The sequence below is a fragment of the Odontesthes bonariensis genome, chromosome 14 (assembly GCF_027942865.1).
Source record: "Odontesthes bonariensis isolate fOdoBon6 chromosome 14, fOdoBon6.hap1, whole genome shotgun sequence".
In the NCBI taxonomy this organism is placed as follows: domain Eukaryota; kingdom Metazoa; phylum Chordata; class Actinopteri; order Atheriniformes; family Atherinopsidae; genus Odontesthes; species Odontesthes bonariensis.
In genome coordinates, this window is record NC_134519.1 from 5,769,618 (window position 1) to 5,794,971 (window position 25,354).

The 25,354-nt window shown below is 45.4% G+C and overlaps 1 protein-coding gene across 1 annotated transcript in view; it reads right to left on the reverse strand.

The window, feature by feature from the left end:
• Positions 1–1,441: 1,441 nt before the first annotated feature.
• The window catches only part of adcy8 (adenylate cyclase 8 (brain)), a 141,766-nt gene continuing 117,853 nt past the window's right edge, over positions 1,442–25,354 (reverse strand). Inside the window, exons 15-18 of the mRNA XM_075482691.1 lie at positions 17,260–17,406; positions 14,063–14,155; positions 8,762–8,876; positions 1,442–6,223 (exon numbers count right to left, since the gene is read on the reverse strand). Of these exons, the coding sequence (XP_075338806.1) occupies positions 5,724–6,223; positions 8,762–8,876; positions 14,063–14,155; positions 17,260–17,406 (855 nt within the window). The 3' untranslated portion in view covers positions 1,442–5,723. The remainder of the gene's footprint in view (positions 6,224–8,761; positions 8,877–14,062; positions 14,156–17,259; positions 17,407–25,354) is intronic.

The following is a 25,354-nucleotide window of genomic DNA, read 5'->3' on the forward strand; positions in this document are numbered from 1 at the left end:
GGCTGCGACGTGCAACAAAACCCAACACTTAAGCAACTTGTACCCCATAGTTTGATCTGCCCATACTTGACATGCATTAGTTATAACAGTAACAGTAACTAACCAATTGTGCTTTGTTTATTCTTATAGAACCTTCACTCCCATCATGCATCAGCATCTCCTGCACACATGCTTCACTAGAGGGTTATTTCCTTCCATTTTCAGATATGTGCCCACAGATATAAAGAATGATACATGAGAAGATGGAAGGCCACACACGGCAGCTGAGAAACGACACATCTTTTAAAAGAAACAACAACAGATGACAGATCACTTTCACTCTCGGTATATAAAGAAGATGAGTTGGTGCACTGCATGTTTACTGATTAAAAAAGAAAAACAAACAGTTTCCTTACAGTTTGATGGGAAATCTGAACAAATCATTGGGTTTCTGTTCCCCCACTCAGTCCTAAAGTTCCTCAAATGTAAGCAAAAAAAAAGAAGTAGACAAACGTCAATGTTAAACTAGCCTGAAACCACAGAAGTGACACCGGTTTTTATTTGCTTTTCTGGCTGAGAACAGTCCCAGTCGGAGCCTGATTGGTGGTCTTCTGCCACCAAGTGGACGTTCTTACAAACTGCAACATGGATGCAATCGGTTACCAAGGAAACATCCTATTATAATTACACACACACACACGTGAGACCAGATGGAAAACTAACCACCAACCAGCAAAGTTAACGACTTTTACAACCCAATCAAGGTTTCCACATTTAGATCGAGTAATGGTCACCAAAGAACAGCTCTACAGCCGCGCCGGCTGATGTCGATGCTTTATGTTTGGAAAGCGTCGGTCTTTCAGCTGAACGATCGGCTCGGATGCAGATAATCAGCCATCAGTTCAGCTCAGTCAGACTCCAGATGGTTTGGGATCGTCCAGCAGGTGTCTGGATTCATCCCCAGCTTCTTCTCGTCATGCCTGTCCAAGAAAGTGATTCATCAAAACCTTCATCTGGTCATGGAAGCGAAATAAGATGTTTTTAAACTAAATGATTAATGTAAAATCTAATCTAAACCTGTAGATTAACCTCCAACAGTGGCTCTAAACCAATTTTTCCCCATTTTAAAAAAAGGCTTAACGATTTCTAATCAATGTGTTCACTGCAGTTTTTATCAAACATGTAATCAAACATGAAAAATTTTGCATTTTTAGGGAACTACTCATAATAATCTACATTTTGTGTGTTCATGGTGGTGAAGAAATCAGCACCATTGTACCAGCGCATCTATATTTTTCTCATTTAATAATTTTAATTTAATATAAATGACTCAATAAATACTAAATAATGTCAATAATTATCTGTAAAAAACAATCTTCTGTGGTTATCCGTAATCAGAACAGCTGTGAAACTGACAAAAGGAAACCAGACACGTGGCTTATATAAAAAATTAGACCCCTTTTTTATTGTGTTCTCATATATAAAAGAAATACAAAAAAGAAAGATTGACACCGGGCGAGGGTCAGAGCGGGACGGGGTTTCAGGGTCGGGGGTTGAGGACGGGTCTGCGGCCAGGCGACGTGAAAAGAGGAAACGACGGGAGGAACATGGGACAGTCCGAGGCGGCCGGCCGAACAGAGAAGGAGGAAGGATGAAAACAACGCAGTCCCTCCCTCCCTCCATTCACCATCACCACCTCCAAAGTGGAGTTTCAGTTCCACAAACGTCCACGGAAAGCAGAACCTTTCACGAGGAAAGAACGAATCTCACTGGTTGAGTTAAACCACAGTAGAAGGAGCAAAAGAACCAAACTGCTCTGGTTGTTGGATCCTAACCAGTTAAAACCAAACCCAGCTTCTCTTGCTCTATGATTCAGTGTCTCTCGAACTAGCTGAACAATTAGGAAAGTCCTGCATATTTGCTGGCGGTCAGATGTGTAAATGCAGCTGTTTTTGTCATAACTTTGCATGACAGGAAACCTTTATATAAAGCTCTGAATGGTCCAGGACCAGAATGCATCAGTGACCTCCTGACCCAGTATGAACCTTCCAGACCCCTCAGCTCATCTGGATCCGGCCTTCCATCAGTTCCCAGTCAGAACCAGATGTGGAGAAGCTGCATTCAGCTTCTATGCTCCACACGTCTGGAACAAACTCCCAGAATGCCTCAGATCAGCTGAAACACTCAGTGTGTTTAAGACACACCTATTTTCAGCTGAATAAAGCTCCAAATCTGAAGTTCGAGTTTCAAAACTTAATCACATTTTATCTACTGATTTTATCTATTGTTCTTATTTCTTTCTTTTTTGTTTAAAATTTAAATCGTGCTTTTTAATGTCTCTGTAAAGCACTTTGAATCGCCTTGTAGTTGAATTGCGCCGTACAGATAAACCTTATGTTTTGCTGGATAGAGAATGTGAAGCTACGTCACGCCGTGTTGCGTCCTGAGACGTTGGCGCCATCTCCTGAAGAATTCTCCCCTTTACCGCTGTTTCAGACCATCGTTGCCTTGTTAGATTTAGTCTTTTTTTGGCGAAGAAAAGAGATGGAGACAGAAAACAGGAACCAGAAGACGGACTTTACGGGGGGGAGTAAGTGAATCATGCAGCTGAATGGAAGATAAATAAGCCAGAAATCGGCTGAAATCTTCCTTTTGTTTTGGCTAATTCATCAAATAAACTTCCAAATACATTCAGTGGTCTTTTAATGCCTTGTGTAGATATTGAACATGTATTTTAATATTGATATATAAAGTTTTCTTTTCTTTTTTTTTTACTTCACAATTTGGTTATGGTGGTTAGAAATGATTTTAGAGCGTGGAACCTACAGTTTGAGCATAGAAGCAGAATTCGGGGTCTGTACATACAAAAGAGCCTCTCAGCAAGTGAGAATACAATATAGTGTCCAAACAGAGCAACACATGACATTAACTTCACATTCTCTATGGACAGAGCCTTTTAGCATCTCAGGGAAGCTTGTTGGAGCCCAACATGGCGGCTGTGGCTTCGAAGCCGAATTCCAGATGAAGCTGTTTTCCTTCTATGAATCCATTAATACGTGTTCACCTGCAGTGAATGCATCACTAATAAGATGCTGTTTGTTTGTTTGTGTCTTTCTTTTTTTCAAAGCCCAGCATCATCTGACAGATGACACCCCCCCCTATCCATCCATCCAATAATAGCAACTCAAAAATCTGACAAACTCTGATAAATTTGTCCTAAAAGCTTAATATGGCAACTAGAACTCTTTTAGATCCTGTACTCGAGCTGCAGTTCCTACTGTTCGGTGGGACTTCCAGTTATTTAAACTCCTGCGTGGACCCACCTGAGCATCCCGTGTGTTGTTTGGATTGCCATCATTAGCAGGTTGCTCACCCACCTGGCCACCATGTTGTTGGATGTTTTGATCACATGAATCGTTGGGTGACTGTGGAGGAAACTAACCCAGAATGGCTGCATTTTAAGGGTTTTTCTAGTTCGCTTTGGTATTCTTGCTATTTGTTGAACGTAGAACGAAGACTTTAGCTGAATTCATTCTGATGGTGGGCATCACTCTTTCAGTCTGGGTTGGATTTAGGTCTAAACTGTGACCAGACCACTCCAAGACGTGAACGTGTTTTTCTTTAAACCACTCCTGATGTAGACCAACCACCGTGCTTCACTTGAGGCTAAAGGTTCCTCGATGACCACAAAGGTCAGCTTTGAACTTATTTGGCTGTTATTCTTAAGGCAAAGTATTTTTGTTTCTGAGAAAGTTTTTGGGCCTGAAGTGCACTCCAGCCACACACAATATTGGGCCTCATGCAACAACCATTGCATACGCACAGATTTGTTCTTAAATCGGGTGTACGAGTGACTTAAGAGAATTTGCGCATCTTTTCGTATTTTACGTTTTCTTTCAGGTACGAACAGAATTTACGAGTGATCCAGACCTGTCGTAGGAGTTTCGTAAAATAGTCCGCTGTTATTCCAAGTTTGCTTGACTAATGGATTGTATATTTAATTACTTTGAAGCAAACATAAATATATACATTATACCCCATAATTATGCTGACATTATTCTGTTTGACTTAAATTGTGCACTAATTGAATTTGACTCTGTAAATAACAAGGTCAATGGGAAGCGTAACCAGCGGCTCACTTGCTACTTTTAGATGCCTTAGCGCGTCAGGCTCTTGGAAGAGAGCGTGTGTTCCGAGACCGTGTAGACAGACGAATGGCTGACATTGCGATTTAATTTAGATTGCCAAGGAATGTGCTGCTGCAAATATGCAGCTTGCTAGAGCCACAAATCCAGAGAGAAACATGCCGATCAAACCCAATTCCACCGAGCAATAGACTGCACACATCAAAGCACTCGTGCTGCTGTGGCGCTGAAGGCCAGGTGGGTGCGTCTCTATACAGCGGGGGGGACAAACTGCTCTATAGCCCAGAGAAGGCATGCCAGATTTGCACAATATTACCCTGAACGAGGGTCTCTACCTGAACCAGCCCAGGCAGAGCAGAAGGTGTGGTGCCAGGAGACCCCCCTCATGGACCGCCCCATCAAAGAGCCATCATGATGAGGCAACAACTGATTGCACGGCTTTAGTTGCAGTCATCGAGCGCCTGGCCATGGCGAGACTTTTTTTTTTTTTTTTTTTTTTTTTAAGCTATTTTCATATCAAACCATTTCTTCTTTATTTTGGTGACATTACGAACTACAGGTGACAATAAACAGCACTCGTAATTGCTTCCCATTTCTTCGCTTTAGCAGATCCTGTAATTCCACTGCTGACACTGCTAAAAATGACAGATTTTCCTTTTTGGATCTCTGAAAGCCGAACTTCAATCTCAGAACCCGTAAAGTTGTTCTTTATGCGCCTTGATGCCGTTTTCATGACTCAACACTTCCTGGCACAGGAGAGAGGAAGCACAACCTTATATGGTATAATGTTGGGCGTGGAGTATGCAAATCTACTATCCTCGTGCCCTTAAATACGCACGGGTGACATTCATCATTTACGCAGGTCGTTTACGCACTTTTTCCCAAGTTAAGAGCGTTTGTTGAATCTGACGTGACGTGTTCGTACGAAAAAAGTGAGAGAAATTTAGAATAAAAACATGAAAATGTTCTTGCATGAGGCCCAATGTCTAAATCTGCACATCCTTTAGAACTAAAGAAAGCTCTTGGATTAGAAATGACTCGTCTTTAAGAACCATAAAGAAGTCTAGTTGCCTTTTCTTCAAGCGTAAGGGGGTTGCAACGACCTGAAAGGCTGCACAGATACAACATTGTTATGTCTTGATGACGACTTTTTTGTGCAGCTGGTGGATAGTTTTCTTCCTTTCCTCATTATGCATCAACCCACCTCATAGACCTGACTCATCTATGTGCAATATGGATGCTGGGATCAACAACAGATGCCATCCATGCACGAGTATTTGGGGGCGTTACCTGCTGCCACCATGTAATTGGTATAGAAGGAATGTTTCGCACAGCTTTTTGAGAAACGGGTCCAACATGTTTAGGATAAGTGTAACACCTGGAGGATGATTTAATTTTGCCCAAACAAACAGTGTAAATAAGATGAAGCTAAACAACCCAGCAGCCCTTGTTTTCTGCTTTTTGGAAGCATGCTTTAAAGAACAATCTTCTTTCATTTCATCCACTGAGGTTTTAACTCAACCACTGGGACTATTTCTGCCCTGAAGAGCAGCTCTGCCTCCAGGAAATCCACGTGGACCTAAAACTCTGGTCGGCTCTTCATGACAGCTCAGTCTTATCGGCCACTTCGGCGTGATGGCCCCCTCCCACCTCGGAGCCCCCGTGCGCTAACAACGTCCTCCGGTTGTAGTGGTGGTGGCCCTTCATGATGCCCGAGTTGTTGTTCTCGTTGAGAATCTGCTTCTGCTTCTGCCGGTTGAGCGACTGCACCAGGCCGAGCACCACGGCCGCCAGCGAGTACTGGCCTTGGATTTTGCGCGGCTGCATGATGAGTGGGTTGGGCTGCACCCGACCCAGCAAGTAGTGTGTTCGGATTTTGCCCTCCTGCTCGCTGATGCCCTTCACGTAGATCTCGCCGCGGTACTCGAAGGCAAAGCCGCGCTCCTTCAGGATCAGGAAGGTCTCCTCGGGTACCTGGATCTTGCCGCTCACGCCGGTGCTGTCCATCCGGCTGGACAGGTTCACCGTCTTTCCCCAGATGTCGTATTGTGGCTTCTTGGCACCGATCACACCTGCCACCACAGAGCCGTGAGCCATGCCTGCCAAAGATAAACAAGTCGATCAGTACTAATCTAATTCATTGTTTGAAAAATCTTCTTTATATAATATTGTTTATCCCATCCAAACCAACCATACACCCCAGCATCTGCATCCAAACTGAATCCATCTCTTGCTCCGTCAAAGGAAGCTAGAAATGATTGATGACCAGCTGACCTTTAAAGATCATGTTGCCTCCATCACTCAATCGTGCCGCTTCGCATTGCTAATCATAAGAAAGATCAGGCCGTAATCTAACCCAACACACCACCCAGCTCCTGGTGCAGGCTGTGGTCATCTCAACGCTCTCCTAACTGGTCTCCTAACTTGTCTTCTAACTGGTCTCCTAACTGGTCTCCCAGCCTGTGCTATGAAACCTCTGCAGATGGACCAGAACGCGGCGGCGCGTCTGGTCTTCGGTCAGCCTAACAGAGCACACGTCACACCTCTGTTCATTGATCTCCACTGGCTACTCTTAGCCGCCCGCATCAAATTCAAGTCCCTGCTGTTAGCCTACAGAGTCCTTAATGGAACGGCTCCCATCTACCTGAATGCTCTCCCAAAGGCTTACGTCACAAATTGATCACTCCGGTCGTCTAGGAGTGCCTACACCAGCTGAAGACCATCCAGACTCTGTTCATGTGTCATTCCACCACCTACCGAGCGCTACCAGAACAGGAACCCTGAATATCTTCAAGAAACTCTTGAAGACCCAGCTCTCTATCCCTGTCCCCTCTGACAGTCTGACCGGTGGTTTCCTTCTACGTAGCTTATTGTTAGCTTTGATGTTATATCCTCATTAGTAAGTCTCTTTGGTTCTGCTAAATGCAGAAACATGAACACATACACATGTTACAGTGTGCACGGTACGCAGGCAACATGCTTTGATCATGAGGACAAGTTTGAAATGTAATTTAATCATTTTGAGTCTTTGCTTTCATGTTCTTGCACAAGATATTATGATATCCAGTTTGAACAAACCTTATTAAATCTACCAGTTACCAAGATCTTATATCAAGAAACGTTCACATGTTTTTTTATCACAGAGAACCAGAAAACCTTCCCGTAGCCCACTAGCTTAACGGTAGCGTAGCTTAACGGTAGCATTTCTTAACGGTAGCGTAGCTTAACGGTAGCGTAGCTCCCAGTTTCAGAAAGGCACCACAGAAATCCCAACCTGTTGCTGTAACCATGCTCATATGTGTGACTTTCAAAGCCCAACGAATACCTGGAATAAGACTATAAAGCCCCCAACTTTTTTTTCACTGGACCAGTTGTCATACTAACAATATGCCGAGGCCCAGTAATGTGTGTGCATTAGCAGTTATGACAGAAGTGACTGTCAGTGTGCATTAAGGTAATTCTCACATGGCTCGTTAGCATATCAGTACAGATACCCATTATCAAAGCCATTTCTTAACTACTGTGGCTATATTCATGTGATTGATAATATACGCACAGCCATGGCTTAATTAGCACGAATAAACATTTAGAACTCAACGACATCATGGAATCACTGAAGTGGGCAGGGCTGAAGAACTGAGGAAAACCCCATAAAATCCCTAAAATAAAGATATATCACAGCGAGGAAACACTGGAGGCAGATTTAAATTGTTCAGAAACTACATTAAACATATTAAATTAAAAGGCCTTGCATTTTATTTATTGCTCACTTATACTTCCTTACACATCATACTGTGTGGAAAGTCTGGGGCTCGACAGATAAAACAACTGTTAACGCAATAGTTCTCCTACAGAAACGAGCTATACGGATTATTAATAAGGTTGATTACTATGCACATACTCCCCCAATGTTTATGAAATCACATGTTATGAAGTTCAATGATCTGGTATATTACAAAATAATGCAAATAATGTATAGAGCTGAATCAAAGTTACTCCCAGTCAGCATACAAAGGTTTTTCTCATCTCAAGAAACAAAGTATAATTTAAGAGAAAGGCCAAAAAATAAATGAAAAGGAGATTTCATTATGGAATGATGCTAATATAAATGTAAGAAATTCTACATTTTTGGTTTTCAAAAGGATGGTGTCTAAAGCAATTTTTGAGGGCTACAAGAATTTATAATTTGTGAAGGATTTTGTGTTTATTTATGATTTTGCTTGATTATTCTATTTTTTTTCTTTACTTTATTGGATGCAATTCAGTTTTTTTGTCTTTTCTCTTTTTTACTATTATTTGTCTTCTTACTTTAGTATTTATAAAAATATAGGTTGATGGGTAGCTTAATTTCGTTCAACAGGACAGGCTTAAATATAAGCATTACGCTTCAGCCTGTAGGTCTTTTCAGTCACTTAAAAAATGCTGTGATTGTACTGAATAAAACATACAAACAAACAAAGCATGAAAAGTAAAGTTTGTCATGTTGAAGTAAAACAAAAAAATACAGATTTTTACACACACAAACCACTTCAAGCTATCTGAAGAAACAAACCTGTGAATCTCCGAGGCCACCTGCTTTAAAAAAGAGGAGAAGAAGAAGAAGAGTCCCCTCCCACCACGACATGAGAAGCTCTTACCGATCCGCAGCTCGAAGTTATTGAAGGAGTGCTTGTTGATCTCCTGGATGCTCTCATTGAGGGCGATGGCGAAGTCTGCCAGCGCGCACAGGTGACCCCATTTATCTTCGCATTGCTGTGGGAGTCAGAGAAGAAGAGTGAGCTGAGCAGAGGAGTGAGCAGAGCAGAAGAGTGAGCAGAGCAGAGGAGTGAGCAGAGCAGAAGAGTGAGCAGAGCAGAAGAGTGAGCAGAGCAGAAGAGTGAGCAGAGCAGAAGAGTGAGCAGAGCAGAGGAGTGAGCAGAGCAGAGGAGTGAGCAGAGCAGAAGAGTGAGCAGAGCAGAAGAGTGAGCAGAGCAGAAGAGTGAGCAGAGCAGAGGAGTGAGCAGAGCAGAGGAGTGAGCAGAGCAGAGGAGTGAGCAGAGCACAGGAGTGAGCAGAGCAGAGGAGTGAGCAGAGCAGAGGAGTGAGCAGAGCAGAGGAGTGAGCAGAGCAGAGGAGTGAGCAGAGCAGAGGAGTGAGCAGAGCAGAAGAGAGAGCAGAGCAGAAGAGTGAGCAGAGCAGAAGAGTGAGCAGAGCAGAGGAGTGAGCAGAGCACAGGAGTGAGCAGAGCAGAGGAGTGAGCAGAGCAGAGGAGTGAGCAGAGCAGAAGAGAGAGCAGAGCAGAAGAGTGAGCAGAGCAGAAGAGAGAGCAGAAGAGTGAGCAGAGCAGAAGAGTGAGCAGAGCAGAGGAGTGAGCAGAGCAGAAGAGTGAGCAGAGCAGAAGGGTGAGCAGAGCAGAAGAGTGAGCAGAAGAGTGAGCTGAGCAGAGCAGAGGAGTGAGCAGAGCAGAAGAGTGAGCAGAGCAGAAGAGTGAGCAGAGCAGAAGAGTGAGCAGAGCAGAGGAGTGAGCAGAGCAGAAGAGTGAGCAGAGCAGAAGGGTGAGCAGAGCAGAAGAGTGAGCAGAGCAGAGGAGTGAGCAGAGGAGTGAGCAGAGCAGAAGGGTGAGCAGAGCAGAAGGGTGAGCAGAGCAGAAGGGTGAGCAGAGCAGAAGAGTGAGCAGAGCAGAAGGGTTAGCAGAGCAGAAGGGTGAGCAGAGCAGAAGAGTGAGCAGAGCAGAAGAGTGAGCAGAGCAGAAGAGTGAGCAGAGCAGAAGGGTGAGCAGAGCAGAAGAGTGAGCAGAGCAGAGGAGAGAGCAGAGGAGTGAGCAGAGCAGAAGGGTGAGCAGAGGAGTGAGCAGAGCAGAGGAGTGAGCAGAGCAGAAGAGTGAGCAGAGCAGAAGAGTGAGCAGAGGAGAAGGGTGAGCAGAGCAGAAGGGTGAGCAGAGCAGAGGAGTGAGCAGAGCAGAAGAGTGAGCAGAGCAGAAGGGTGAGCAGAGCAGAAGAGTGAGCAGAAGAGTGAGCTGAGCAGAGCAGAGGAGTGAGCAGAGCAGAAGAGTGAGCAGAGCAGAAGAGTGAGCAGAGCAGAGGAGTGAGCAGAGCAGAAGAGTGAGCAGAGCAGAAGGGTGAGCAGAGCAGAAGAGTGAGCAGAGCAGAGGAGTGAGCAGAGGAGTGAGCAGAGCAGAAGGGTGAGCAGAGCAGAAGGGTGAGCAGAGCAGAAGGGTGAGCAGAGCAGAAGAGTGAGCAGAGCAGAAGGGTTAGCAGAGCAGAAGGGTGAGCAGAGCAGAAGAGTGAGCAGAGCAGAAGAGTGAGCAGAGCAGAAGAGTGAGCAGAGCAGAAGGGTGAGCAGAGCAGAAGAGTGAGCAGAGCAGAGGAGAGAGCAGAGGAGTGAGCAGAGCAGAAGGGTGAGCAGAGGAGTGAGCAGAGCAGAGGAGTGAGCAGAGCAGAAGAGTGAGCAGAGCAGAAGAGTGAGCAGAGGAGAAGGGTGAGCAGAGCAGAAGGGTGAGCAGAGCAGAGGAGTGAGCAGAGCAGAAGAGTGAGCAGAGCAGAGGAGTGAGCAGAGGAGTGAGCAGAGCAGAAGGGTGAGCAGAGCAGAAGGGTGAGCAGAGCAGAAGGGTGAGCAGAGCAGAAGAGTGAGCAGAGCAGAGGAGTGAGCAGAGCAGAGGAGTGAGCAGAGCAGAAGGGTGAGCAGAGGAGTGAGCAGAGCAGAAGAGTGAGCAGAGGAGGGGAGTGAGCAGAGCAGAGGAGTGAGCAGAGCAGAAGGGTGAGCAGAGGAGTGAGCAGAGCAGAGGAGTGAGCAGAGCAGAAGAGTGAGCAGAGCAGAAGGGTGAGCAGAGCAGAAGAGTGAGCAGAGCAGAAGGGTGAGCAGAGGAGTGAGCAGAGCAGAAGAGTGAGCAGAGGAGGGGAGCAGAGCAGAGGAGTGAGCAGAGCAGGTGAGCTGAGCAGAGGAGTGAGCAGAGCAGAAGAGTGAGCAGAGCAGAAGAGTGAGCAGAGCAGAAGGGTGAGCAGAGGAGTGAGCAGAGCAGAGGAGTGAGCAGAGCAGAAGAGTGAGCAGAGGAGGTGAGCTGAGCAGAGGAGTGAGCAGAGCAGAGGAGTGAGCTGGAGAGTGAGCAGAGCAGAAGGGTGAGCAGAGCAGAAGGGTGAATAGAGCAGAGGAGTGAGCAGAGCAGAAGGGTGAGCAGAGCAGAAGGGTGAATAGAGCAGAGGAGTGAGCAGAGCAGAGGAGTGAGCAGAGCAGAGGAGTGAGCAGAGCAGAGGAGTGAGCAGAGCAGAAGGGTGAGCAGAGGAGTGAGCAGAGCAGAAGGGTGAGCAGAGGAGTGAGCAGAGCAGAAGAGTGAGCAGAGGAGGGGAGCAGAGCAGAGGAGTGAGCAGAGCAGAAGAGTGAGCAGAGCAGAGGAGTGAGCAGAGCAGAAGAGTGAGCAGAGCAGAAGAGTGAGCAGAGCAGAAGGGTGAGCAGAGGAGTGAGCAGAGCAGAGGAGTGAGCAGAGCAGAAGAGTGAGCAGAGGAGGTGAGCTGAGCAGAGGAGTGAGCAGAGCAGAGGAGTGAGCTGGAGAGTGAGCAGAGCAGAAGGGTGAGCAGAGCAGAAGGGTGAATAGAGCAGAGGAGTGAGCAGAGCAGAGGAGTGAGCAGAGCAGAGGAGTGAGCAGAGCAGAAGGGTGAGCAGAGGAGTGAGCAGAGCAGAAGGGTGAGCAGAGGAGTGAGCAGAGCAGAAGGGTGAGCAGAGGAGTGAGCAGAGCAGAAGAGTGAGCAGAGCAGAAGAGTGAGCAGAGCAGAAGGGTGAGCAGAGCAGAAGGGTGAGCAGAGCAGAGGAGTGAGCAGAGCAGAAGAGTGAGCAGAGCAGAGGAGTGAGCAGAGCAGAGGAGTGAGCAGAGCAGAGGAGTGAGCAGAGCAGAAGGGTGAGCAGAGCAGAAGGGTGAGCAGAGCAGAGGAGTGAGCAGAGCAGAGGAGTGAGCAGAGCAGAAGGGTGAGCAGAGGAGTGAGCAGAGCAGAAGAGTGAGCAGAGGAGGGGAGTGAGCAGAGCAGAGGAGTGAGCAGAGCAGAAGGGTGAGCAGAGGAGTGAGCAGAGCAGAGGAGTGAGCAGAGCAGAAGAGTGAGCAGAGCAGAAGGGTGAGCAGAAGGGTGAGCAGAGCAGAGGAGTGAGCAGAGCAGAAGGGTGAGCAGAAGGGTGAGCAGAGCAGAGGAGTGAGCAGAGCAGAAGGGTGAGCAGAGGAGTGAGCAGAGCAGAGGAGTGAGCAGAGCAGAAGAGTGAGCAGAGCAGAAGGGTGAGCAGAGGAGTGAGCAGAGCAGAAGAGTGAGCAGAGGAGGGGAGCAGAGCAGAGGAGTGAGCAGAGCAGGTGAGCTGAGCAGAGGAGTGAGCAGAGCAGAAGAGTGAGCAGAGCAGAAGAGTGAGCAGAGCAGAAGGGTGAGCAGAGGAGTGAGCAGAGCAGAAGAGTGAGCAGAGGAGGTGAGCTGAGCAGAGGAGTGAGCAGAGCAGAAGAGAGAGCAGAGCAGAAGAGTGAGCAGAGCAGAAGGGTGAGCAGAGGAGTGAGCAGAGCAGAGGAGTGAGCAGAGCAGAAGAGTGAGCAGAGGAGGTGAGCTGAGCAGAGGAGTGAGCAGAGGAGTGAGCAGAGGAGTGAGCAGAGCAGAGGAGTGAGCTGGAGAGCGAGCAGAGCAGAAGGGTGAATAGAGCAGAGGAGTGAGCAGAGCAGAAGGGTGAGCAGAGCAGAAGGGTGAATAGAGCAGAGGAGTGAGCAGAGCAGAGGAGTGAGCAGAGCAGAAGGGTGAGCAGAGCAGAAGAGTGAGCTGAGCGTCGGGAAAGACTCGTGACATGAAACGTGTCGGCGTTCTGGAAAACCTTCCCTAATCCTGCAGAGTTTAAACACGTGAAAGTCCCGTTTCCACGCCGGCGTGCATGCATTACTGCAGAAATACAAGATGTGTGGAGTCTTCTCCTGCTGTTTTATTCATGAGATTTTCTGTAATCACATCCACCGAGCCCTCCGAAAGCCCTGGGCTATTTTTGTCATTTCTGCCTGACAAAAACAAGCCTGAATTCAATCAGCAGCAGCAGCACGACTCTGAGATAGTAATGAACAACAATGGGCTACGGGGACAGGAGACCTATGCAAGAAGCCCGACCCCAACGCCAGGCAGGAAGCAGAAGAAGAAAAAAAAAACCTCTTTAGGCTTACAATTGATCCTAATAAGATTTCAGAACAAAAAGTCAGGATTAACAGATCGTTTAACCTGTTCATCGTGCTAATTTATGCAGCAAAAGGTCTTCAAAGTAGCCTTTTTGCAGCCCTTCTTCTGTTATTTATGGTTTTAACACTTTCCATTGCTGCTAGCAGCGGCTCTTCGTCTGCATTAGGAGGTGAGCCACATTAGGTTTGATGCTTTAAAGCTGCCGTCGGCAGGTTTTCAAAATTGCGAGTCTAAAGTCGGAAAATTCGAACAGATACAACTTTCAGGTCCCTCCTGCAACCTCTAACAAGCTCCGAATCGCCCCTCCAAACCCCTCCCCCTCTGTGGACGAGGTTGTGCACGTGAGTTCACACCAGTGTGAGCGCACACAAGCTGGGGCAGACTCACGCTCAGCATGGAAGACGTGGTTGGTGACTGTTCTGCTCAGATAATAGATCAATAATAAACCTAACGTGATTGGTTAAAAACAGCCGGGAGCGCTCGATTTTTGCAAGCACGATTACAGGCTTCAGAGGGAGCTACAGATTTCGTTATTTTTCCTAAACAGCCTATTTAATATTCTACTTCCAGAATCCCATTACAGTTCAAGCTTTATATGACTAAAAAAAAGAGATGTCGTCTAAATCCAACCACTGGCTCCAATTATTGAGAAAAAAAACAAAATAAAGCATCTAAATTTTTTATTTCATGAGCCTAATTGCTGGAGTTGTGTAATGGATTCACTGTGGCGCCGCACGGGGGATTAAAACGGCCGAAGCTTTAACGCCGCTGGGAGGGTCTCACCTGTTTTTCAGGCGATAAACCAGAGACGGCCATGTAGGTGCTGCCGATCGTCTTGATCTTCTCGATGTCCTGGAAACGGTCTTCACCCAGCAGCTGTGATGCAGAGATCAGTTTATTTTATTTTTCATCAAATCAAACTGATGCATCACTCTACAAACAGACACAAGCATTAAGAAAATCATTTTCAGACTGTTTAATGTAATTTAGAGACTGCATTTAGAAAATATAAACAAATATAGAACTGATACCAACACAAAAAAACCACATGATAGAGTCGTGTTTACCATCGTGTTACATCAGCTTCCTTTTAATGAGATCTTATAAATGTATAATACAGCTTTTTTCAGAGGAATCTGGGTCCATTCCTGCTGGAAACAAGCAGCTCAGCAGTCCCTGGTTGTTGCTGTTGTCTGGTTCTCCTCTTCATGATGCCATACCTTTTATTTACTTTTTTGGCTTTTATGCCTTTAATGGACAGGAAGAGTCCATGAGTCCAAGAGAGACAGGAAGCAGGGGGCAGAGAGAGGGGGAACAACACGCAGCACAGGGCCATCCGATGCGGAACTCGAACCGGGGCCAGCTGCAGCGAGGACTGTAGCCTCTGTACATGGAGCGTCTGCTGTACCCACTACCAGCGACCACCCCATAAAGACGTCACCTGGATGGCAGCATCTGTCTCTCCAGAACTCCAACATCCAGCTCTGCATCAGTGGCACCTTCACACAGAGGAAGCCCTCCCTGCCATGGACCCTGATGCCCCCCCCACACCATCACAGACGCTGGCTTTAAACCTTCCTCTGGTGGAGGTGTACCGGGCCCCGAGGGCAACTCTTGCTGGAGAGATTCTGGCCCTCATTTATCAAACTTGCGTAAGACGAAAAACGTGCGTAGGTCGTGTGTACGTTCTTTTCTGCGCAAAGGTTGCCATTTATCAAATCCATCGTGAGCGCAGGAAAGATGAAATCGCCACGACAGGTCTGAGGCCGTGTACGCACTTTTCCATTTTGACTTGCGGTGACTGCAATAGCATACATAAACAGCAGCGTCACTAGTGCGTGCCTTATGAGTCGCAACAAATCCCTTGGTTAAAATTACAGACTTATCACTTCAAAGAAGGCCCATGTTTTATTTGACTTCAACATAAATATAAACATAAACGCAAATTAAATAAATTAAACAAGTACAACTCCGTAATTGGGAGAGTGATGGCTCATTATTCAACCGCGCACCCTCACACCGAACAGGAGAGGCGCTTTAACACTGCGCACTGTGGAGAGGTTAGGGCACCTAAAGGGCAGGTGGATCTGTCTCTCGGCTGCGGGGGAACCCTTCTATATACGCCCGAAAAGGTATGCAATATTATTATTGCATGCGGGGTTCTCCATAACATTGCCCAAAAAAATGGAGTGCCATTTCCAGATGTACATCCAGAGGACCCCGTACCCAGAGATCCCACCAGCCTGCACATTCTGTTATTCAAGGAAAAAAGACGTAGCTCCGATCAGGCCAGCCACCCTCTCCTCCAAGGCACTCAAATCCAAACCTGGATCAGAGCCCCCCCCCCTGTTTGTGACATGCTGCGTCCGAGAGCTGCGACCTTTTTTGTGGCCAATTTCATATCGGACCACTTCTTCCTGATCTTATTGGAGAAAAAGTAAAACATCGTTCAATTTTAGATTTCATTTAATCTGGAGTTTATCACATTTTATTGACCATCACAGTAGGGGAAAATACATAACTTGTCCGGTCTGCGATTTACATCGCCAACGCTGTTGACAGCCGTCCCAGCTGTCAACAGCGTTGACAGCGTTTCTTTGCCGTCTTTTGTCTATCCATGTCGCAAATCTAGAGGTGCGGCCCTTTTATAGAAGGCGTGGTTAGGATCATTACAATGGATTTCACCCGCCAGATTTATCAACAGCCGCTCTGTCTTACGATGGGATTGGTGTGGTACGCATGTTTTGTAAATCTCACTTGAGCTTCTGCGTACGACGAGTTCTCCGCTCATATCTACGATGCTTTCTACGACGGCTTGATAAATGAGGGCCATTGTCTCTCGATTGGCCCGGGAACGGCTCGGGTCACCCGGGATGAGCTGGAGGAAGTAGCGGCGATGGATGTCTGCCCTTCTCTACCCTCCATGTTGCGACCCCATGTGGACTAATGGCGCATTTCCACTAGCTCGGCGCGGTTGTGTTTCCATTCCATTATCACTTCGTGCCTCCTCGACGTGGGCGGCGTCGTCGTAACGCGGCTGTGCGAAACCTCTGTGACGTCATTTACACGGCGCCGAGCAACGTACAAATCCGGAAGACCAAAACAACAACAACAACATACGAGGAGTGGATTTCCTCTGCGAAGCCATCTCGTAGCAGTAGGCTACGAACTGAAGCAGTAAAATTTGGAGTCTTGTCTTGAGTCTTGTATTTATTTACATTCTAGTCGGTCGTCGCAGAGTTATGACGCTTCCAGTGACGACACTCATCGGCCAATCAGTGGAAGGCAGTCGGCTGACGTCAAGTTTTCGGCTTGCTTGGAACCAGGCCTGAGGTGATACTAAAAGTGTACCTGGTTGCAGGTACTGCGTACCAGTGGAAACACGCAAATAGCGCCGAGCTGAAGCGAGCTAGTGGAAACGTGCCATATGCGGTTCAGAAGATGCATGGCGCACGTCCTGCTCCGTCTCTGTGGTTTTCTTGCTCGTTTCTTTGGTCGTTTCTTTGGTGTCTTCTGCATTAGACTCCTACAGCGTGCCTTTTCAGCCGTCAGATTGTCTGTTCCTCACCTGAACCCAGTTTAGTTTATGTTCTTCTTTTTAAATTACAGTTCAAAAAAGGTTTAAAAATGAAGTTCTTTACGTCACCTTTTTTATCATAAGAGAATCTGTGAGTAATATTTGTGGAAGGAATAAGCAGAGCTTCTAAAAATAGCTCCACATAACTTGGAGGAAATTAATGCTTGACTCGTGTAATTACTGTACTTAATGTTTAGCGTCTACGGGGTTATTTTCCACCGAGAATAAATGCCGTCCGATCAGCTGCAGATGTGAGCGAGTCGATGGTTTCTGCCTCTGAGTTAATGAGATTCACAGAAGTGGTGAATTGTCTTGTCAGAAATGGATGACCCTGAAGTCGGAGAGGGTCCTGTGGAATGGGAAGGTGGCCTGAAGTAGATGCACTTTAAAGTCTGTGCCTCACCTCATCAAAGTCGGCGATGATTTCGTTGAGGAGCCGCAGGCACTCGACTCCCTGGTTATTCATCTCGGTCTGGGAGTAGAAGTCTGCGAAGCCGGGGATGGAGGCGAACATCACGCCCACGGCGTCATAGGACTGCGAGTACAGCTCCTGAGGGGGAGACACATCAGAGCGCACACTTTTTGATCAGCTGGGAATCACCAGTTTCTTGCTGAATGTACTTTTATCCTGGACTGATTTTATTTTATTCATGCCGACTGATCTTTGGAAACTGAGCGAACCAACAACAACGAAGCTTTAGTAAGAGTTCAGTTGGGGACATTTTTCCCATCGCCTCTCCCCTCTTTCCCACCTTCCACATAAATCATGATGTCAGGGCTCTGGTCCAATCATCTTCCTGCTTCCTTTATCGCCAACCAGTCTCTCTTAATTCTGCTGTCATTCTCCCTCTAGACTCTCGTTTAGAGTCTAGAGTCTCTAGTCTAGAGTTATCTTGTGAGACCAGGTTGGTAAACTGCGGCTCTTTTTACTCTCGACCCTTTATTTCACTGGCAGTTCTTGTTGACCTTCGACCCCGCCAAAAGTCTAATTTGAACACACCTTTTGCCTTATTTTCCCACCTTTTAAGATTTGCTGATTATTTCCACCTCATTCTTTTAAAAGTGTAAAACTTTGCTTGGTGAATTCCGTGTTTTGATGAAGATGCTAGCAATGCCTTCTCATATAACTGCCGGTACTCCAAAGACACTTAGGCTGTGTTCGAAACCGCATACTACATAAGTCCATACTGATCGATCAGAGAGTATGCAGAGCGTTTACCCACAATGCATTTCGCTCCTGCCCAAGCCGAAATCAGCCGACCTGAAGCTGATTTCCCTTAAGCTCTAAACTCTGTAAACTTTAGCAACATTTGAAACATTTTCAGGCGAGAAAGTAGTCGTTTAGATCCCCAACGTGTTGAAAACCTGACAAAATACCGGCTGTTTACAATGTTGTTCCCACGAATTCGGCGCTACTAAAGCTAGCCGCAGTGAGCAACGCACTTCCGGTTATTTTCACAAAATAAAATACCTGTTGCCTTTTATCATAGGGAAAGCCATTACGATACAATTTGTTCCTTTTGTTTTGAAAACAGGAAGTGAACCTACCCTTGTTGTAGCTAGCTTGAAACTGCCGTTTTGACAGGAAATGACGATCGGCGACGTCACGTTACATTGCATCTTGGGTAGTTTTAGTACGAGTAGTAACTTCATGATGCATACCCAACATTTAGGAGAATCTAGTATGCATCCGGGAACTTCTCGCTTACTCAAACTCGCATACGAACTCAAAATGAATAGTATGAATAGTAGGAGTAGTATGCGGTTTCGAACACAGCCTTACACTCACTAACCGCTACGCTAACCCCAAGCTAGCAGCCCTGATGGATGGCTTGAACCTGTCCCGGCGGACGGTGGGTTTGAGTCCAATCTGGATCAGTCCATTTCAGGGCTAATTTTTTATCGCTAACAGCGGTAAAACTTCTCAAAACTGAAAACAAAGTGGGCTTGGCTTTACATTTTGAGTAGATGAACTTGCAGCTCCCTTCCCTCTCTGCTGTGCTTCAGCTGGGCCTCCAAAGCCCCTCCATGCATGAGGAGCCTGCCATGCATGTTCACCTTTGTGTAACCATGGCAACTGTAGAAGTAGCAGTGATTTACACCTGTTAGACACTCCTCCTGGTATCTGATCGATCGTTTCCATTCAGGCATGATGGATTCCTGCAATTCTTGCAATGACAGTTTTTAGAAAATATCCCACAAAGTTGCTTTAATTTGAACGACTGATTAAACGGAGTGTGCATGTGTGCTAAACCCAGGAACGTCTTGATTAGAGGAAACAGGACTGATGTCTTCACTCGTTTGAGTTCAACTTGTGACAATAAACTAAATATTACAGCAAATGATTCCCGTATCTGCACTATAAAGCCTTTTATTTGCTCTGCACCAGCCGGCCCATGTGGCAGCAGAGTGGGTGATGCAACACTGCACACTGCACTGCATTATCTCCACCATGTGGGGGCAATGTTGACCCACGACAAAGCAGTGCAGCAGCCCAGCTGACATGAAGCGGCATGTCCCCACAAACTGCTGTCACATGCAGTCATTCTCTCTGTCATTGTTGGAATATTAGAATAACAGGCTAATAAACAAAATCCACCCAGAGTTCAACAGTTCAAGTTGGCAATTCCAAAGATCTGCCTCTGCATGCGTCATTTAACGGGACATCCTCGCTGGCATCGTACCCCCGTTTAATGACCTCAGTCAAATATCCAAACGTCAGTCAAACTCGGTTAAAGTAGAACTGATTTAATTGTTTTGATGCTTTGCATAGTCATCAGTCAGCATTTTGAGGTTCATTTTGGGCGTTTCTTCCTGCAAGTGAAGCCTCTTTTCAGAAGAATATTCTGTGAGGACTAACTCTTTCACCTTTTTTCCAACATAAACAAAGCAAAGCTTCGTCCAAAAGACGTAATTATTCATCTTCACTGCTGGAAACTCATGAAAGAGAAACCCTAAACTATCTACTTCCATTTAAATTACAATGGTTTCTCACTTTTAAGTGTAATTGATTTAATATCATTAGATTTTTATGAATTCTATTTAAGCCCGTGTTATTTTCTGTCTGCTTTGGTCCTGACTGACATATCCAGAAACCTTGGTGGACTGGTTAAAGGAGCCACGGCTCCAGGTCTGACACACGGCAGCGATAGCAAGGCAAGTCAGCCAGCATTTTGAGGTTCATTTTGGGCGTTTCTTCCTGCAAGTGAAGCCTCTTTTCAGAAAAAGTTTTCTATACTCTGAGGAGGACTAAATACATATGGATGGTAAATCATTGTAGAAGCCAATATCAAACTTTTCAAAGCCTCTTATAGGATCCTCATCATCACCAAATGTGTGTTTGGTTAATTTAACCGGGTTAAAGGACAATTTCTGTCGTTTACAACATCCAGCTGTATTGCCCAATCTACCCACGATTTAGCCATAGCAAAGACGCAAAAAAATGTCATCCGACCCTGACAGTGTTGCTTGCACGGAGATTTCGGACTGACAACATAGCCATGGGGGCATGGATTTATATTGTGTTTTAAACGCTATTTTTATACCTCTTCTACAGCTCCAAACAACATAACACTTACGTGGTAGTGAGTAGAGGGTCCCTAAAGCCAAACCGAAGTGTCCCGAGGTCTTCATGTGGTCGGATATAGAGTCCAGAATGAATTTAATCAGGCCAGTACCTGCTCTCAATCAGAGCCTCTTCCGTCAACATGAGGCTATCTCACGCGAGACATCACGGTTTGTTGTCCTTTTTCCCCCAAATGAGAATCGATAAGGGAACCGATAAAGAACCGAATCGTTAAGCAGAATCGAAAATGGAATTGGAATCGTAAAAATCTTATCAATTCCCATTCCTACTCTCGACCCTTTATTTCACCTGCAGTTCTTGTTGACCTTCGACCCAGCCAAAAGTCTTATTTGAACACTTATTTTCCCACCATTTAAGATTGTTGATTGTTTCCACCTCATCCTGCTAAAGTGTAAAACTTTGCTTGGTGTTTGCTTCCGTGTTTTGATGAAGATGCTCGCGATGCCTTCTCATATAACTGCTGGTACTCCAAAGACACTTAGGCTGTGTTCGAAACTGCATAATACATACTTCCATACTACATACTGCATACTGCATACTACATACTGCCATACTGCATACTACATACTGCCATACTGCATACTGCCATACTGCATACTGCATACTACATACTGCATACTGCCATACTGCATACTGCCATACTGCATACTGCATACTACATACTGCCATACTGCATACTACATACTGCATACTGCATACTACATACTACATACTGCATACTACATACTTATCGATCAGACAGTATGCAGAGCGTTTACCCACAATGCATTTCGCTCCTGCCCGAGCCGAAATCAGCCGGCCTGAAGCTGATTTCTCTTAAGCTCTAAACTCAGTAAACTTTAGCAACATTTGAAACATTTCCAGGCGAGAAAGTAGTCGTTTACTCATCACAAAGTCTGTGTTTAAAAGTGCTTCTGCGAGTGTTTCATACATCATCGGTGTTCTGTATTTTCATTTGGCAGCTAACACAAACGGCCTCCCGCAGCCTGGACACCACATGCTGCTGTTTACCACTGCTGACCTCAGACCACCCCACGCACCGGTGCTGCAGCACATGGGCAAACAATGCTGACAGTAAAAACAAGAAGGTGGCGGCAGTTTCTGCTGATTATCTGAAAGCAGCTGGATGAAGGTCACTCAGACATTCAGCTGGCTGATACTTTGCACAATAGTTTCTTCTCTTACAAGAGTTGGATTAATCCAGAACGCTGCTGCTGGAGTTTTAACCCGGACTAAGAGATCTGAACACATCACAGCAGCTTTAAAATCTTTACTCTGGCTTCCAGTCAGTCACAGAATAGATTTTAAAAGCCTGCTGATGGTTTACAATCTGTGATCTGTTCAGAGAATATAAAGCCAGCAGAGCTCTGAGATCCAAGGACTCAGGTCAGCTGGTCCAGTCCAGAGTCCAGACTAAACATGGAGAAGCAGCATTTAGCTGTTATGCTGCAAACAAGTGGAACAAACTGCCAGTGGAGATTAAACTTTCACCAAATGGAGACATTTTTAAATCCAGGTTAAAAACACTTCTGTTCTCATGTGTCTATGCATGAAATCTGCACGATATCTTTGAACTTATCTGGACTGTTGCAGTGTGTCCTTAAAACATTTGAGGAAACTGGACAAGTGGAGGACAGAAGAAGAAGTGTCAGGCCTAAAGAACTATCTACAGCAGATGAACAGGATCTGAAAGTGATGTCCTTAAGAAAGAGGAAAACATCCAGCAAAGACCTGACACAGGAGCTGAGAGATGCATCTGGACCTTCAGCTGATCCATCTGCTGTTGGCCCAAGCCTCATCAGAAATGGGCTCCATGGAAGGGTGGCTGTCAGGAAGCCGTTCTTAAGGAAGGGAAACAGGGAGAAAAGGCTGAGCTGTGCCAAAGGACACAAGAAGTGGGCTGAAAATCAGTGGCAGCAGGTCTGATGGAGGGATGAATCCTCCCCAGAGCCCGGAGCTCAACATTACTGAAGCAGTGTGGGATCATGTTGGCAGAGAACGCAACAAAAGACAACAACAACAAAGAAGAAACAAAGAAGAGCTTTGGGATGTCCTTCAAGAAGCCTGGAGAACTATTCCTGAAGACTCCTTAAAGAAAGGACAGGAAGCTGTCTGAGAGGCTTCAGGCTGTGCTGGAGGAGAAAGGAGCTCATTATTATAAAGAAATGTTGGTGGCTGAAGACCTTTGGGAAGCTCTTTACTTCTTCAAAAGACCAACTGATGCCTTCTAACATGTAACATAACAGAATCCTAAACAAAAAGCCGTCATAAATATGAATGACATCAGCTGTCACTTGATTAATTCCTAATTCCTCGTCCCTTCTTCATAAAAGCAGAAATCTATTAATAACCCAGTCCTGTGGAACCTAAATGACAGAACAATAAACAGCCTGATTAATAATGTAACGAGTGATTAGGACTCAAACTATCCTAATAGATGCATTTTTAATCATGTTCTTTTTAATTAGGAACAGGCACGGGAGCAGAACAGCTCTTCTCTCCTGACATTTATAATTCAGTGGATGCTCGACCTTTGTTTGGGAGGAAGATTAGAGTTGATAATGAAGGAGCCCGACAAGGGCAAATGAGGACAATATGGCGGTTTGACTCCGACGTGTGATAGCTGCCCTCCCTGCCGGGTAATATCATCAGTCACTGCGGCGATGGTAAACCAGAATAATGAGGCGCGATGAACTGGGGATTAAAAGAACTCATTCACCTTTCTTTCCAACATGAAAACAAAGCAAAGCTTCGTCCAAAAGACGTAATTATTCATCTTAACTGCTGGAAACCCATTAAAAGAGAAACCCTAAACTATCTACTTCAATTTTAATCACTTTTAAGTGTAATTGATTTAATATCATTTGATAATTATAAATCTAAGTTCTAATTCTAATGAAAAATGGCCAAAATTTGCCCTTTGACCCAAAATGGCCGCCTCCTACATTTTAGAGCATACCTCCAAGAAACTTTTGTTCTTGATTTGAGGCGATCTACATACATGCCGCGTTTCAGATCTGTACGATGGATGTACGGTTCGGGCACGTTAGGTGGCGCTGTAGAGCAGTTTGGCGACGCCCACTTTCGAGTACATTAAAATCACGTGATTTCCCGTGAGTTTTCGAATACGTTCAGGCCTCCACATTTGCGTGTCCGCGTGGAGAAGAAAAATAATCATACGAATAAGAATAATAGTGAAATCCTTCAGTTCCAATAGGCCTTCGCAGCGCTTACGAAGGCCTAATGATTAAAATATCAAAAAAAATATCCGGCCTAAATATCCAGAAACCTTAAACCAGAAAAATTGTGTTTAACCATTCAGGACTTTCTAAAAGCGTCAAACAGCGTAAATAAACTTAAATAAACCATTCAGAACTTTATAAAACTGTCAAACGGCGTGGAATAAACCACAATAAGCAAAAAGGGCAGCAGAGATGAACAATAAACCAGAAACTTTGTAAAGTTTGACTCTTTGGGGGCAGTTGAATCGCTGTTGCCACGTAGAGAGAAACCTCCGCCTGCAGCTGACTGACAACATATTATTAATTCAAATCAAAGCATTCGATTGAGAAGAAAAAAAAGGGAGAAAGATTTCCGGCTGAATTAACCGCCCCAACCAATTCTCTCTGTCTGCAGTGTTTGAAAAGCAATTACAAAGCCTTTTCTTTCCTTTGCAGGCTGGGAAGCCAAAGCTGAGCGAATGAATTGGAATGAAAGTGGGAGACTAATTTTAGAGCAGGTCTGCGGTGGGAAAACGAGGCGAGCTACTGCTTTACAGGAAGGGCAGAGCTTCAAAGTCGGTGCAGCGGTCCGACCTGACCTGCTGAAATAGTGTATAACTGTTGCTGTGCTGTTCATTTTCCCTTTAAAGGGATAGTTCGCCTCTTTTGACATGAAGCTGTATGACATCCCATATCAGCAGCATCATTTATGAACATCTTCTTACCCCCTGCTGCGTCCTGTGAGCAGAGTTCCAGCCTCGTTTTGGAGTTGATGAAGGTAGTCCGGCTAGTTGGCTGGGGTTTAAAAAATAAAGCGTTATGCTTCTCAAAACAATATGCGTTCAACAGAGTAATACATTTGCATCACAAAATGGTTCTCCAGGAAGAAGTCAGACCTCACAATCTCTTGGCCCTATTTTCTCTCCCTTCGTATCACTGCCTGCTGTGCAGACCGAGCAGCAAACACCGTAACAGGCGCGGCTGTCGGCAGGCGGCAGCAGGCAGTGATACGAAGGGAGAGAAAATAGGGCCAAGAGATTGTGAGGTCTGACTTTTTCCTGGAGAACCATTTTGTGATGCAAATGTATTACTCTGTTGAACGCATATTGTTTTGAGAAGCAAAACGCTTTATTTTTTAAACCCCAGCCAACTAGCCGGAACTACCTTCATCAAATGAAATGAAATCAAATTTATTTATATAGCACATTTCATGTACAAAAAAGTTCAATGTGCTTTACATAAAATAAAAGTATTGCAGCAGGGAGTGTAAGAAGCATTAAAAATACATAAAAAAAAATAAAGAGAAACAAATAAAATAATTTAAATTAATTTAAAAACAAGGAACAGTCCAGATAAATGAAAAGATATCGTGCAGATTTCATGCATAGACACATGAGAAAATAAATGTTTTTAACCTGGATTTTTGGTCAACGCCAAAACGAGGCTGGAACTCTGCTCATAGGACGCAGCGGGGTGTGAGTCAAATTTAATAAATGATGTTGCTAATATGGGATGTCATTGAGCTTCATGTCAAAAGAGGCGAACTGTCCCTTTAAAGCTTTCACTTAATCTTAACTTCACGAACACAATGAAATCAACATTTTTCCAACATATGACATATAATGGGATGATCTAGATTTATTACAATCACTATGTTAACTATGTTAATCCAGCAGCTCAGTTACCACAGA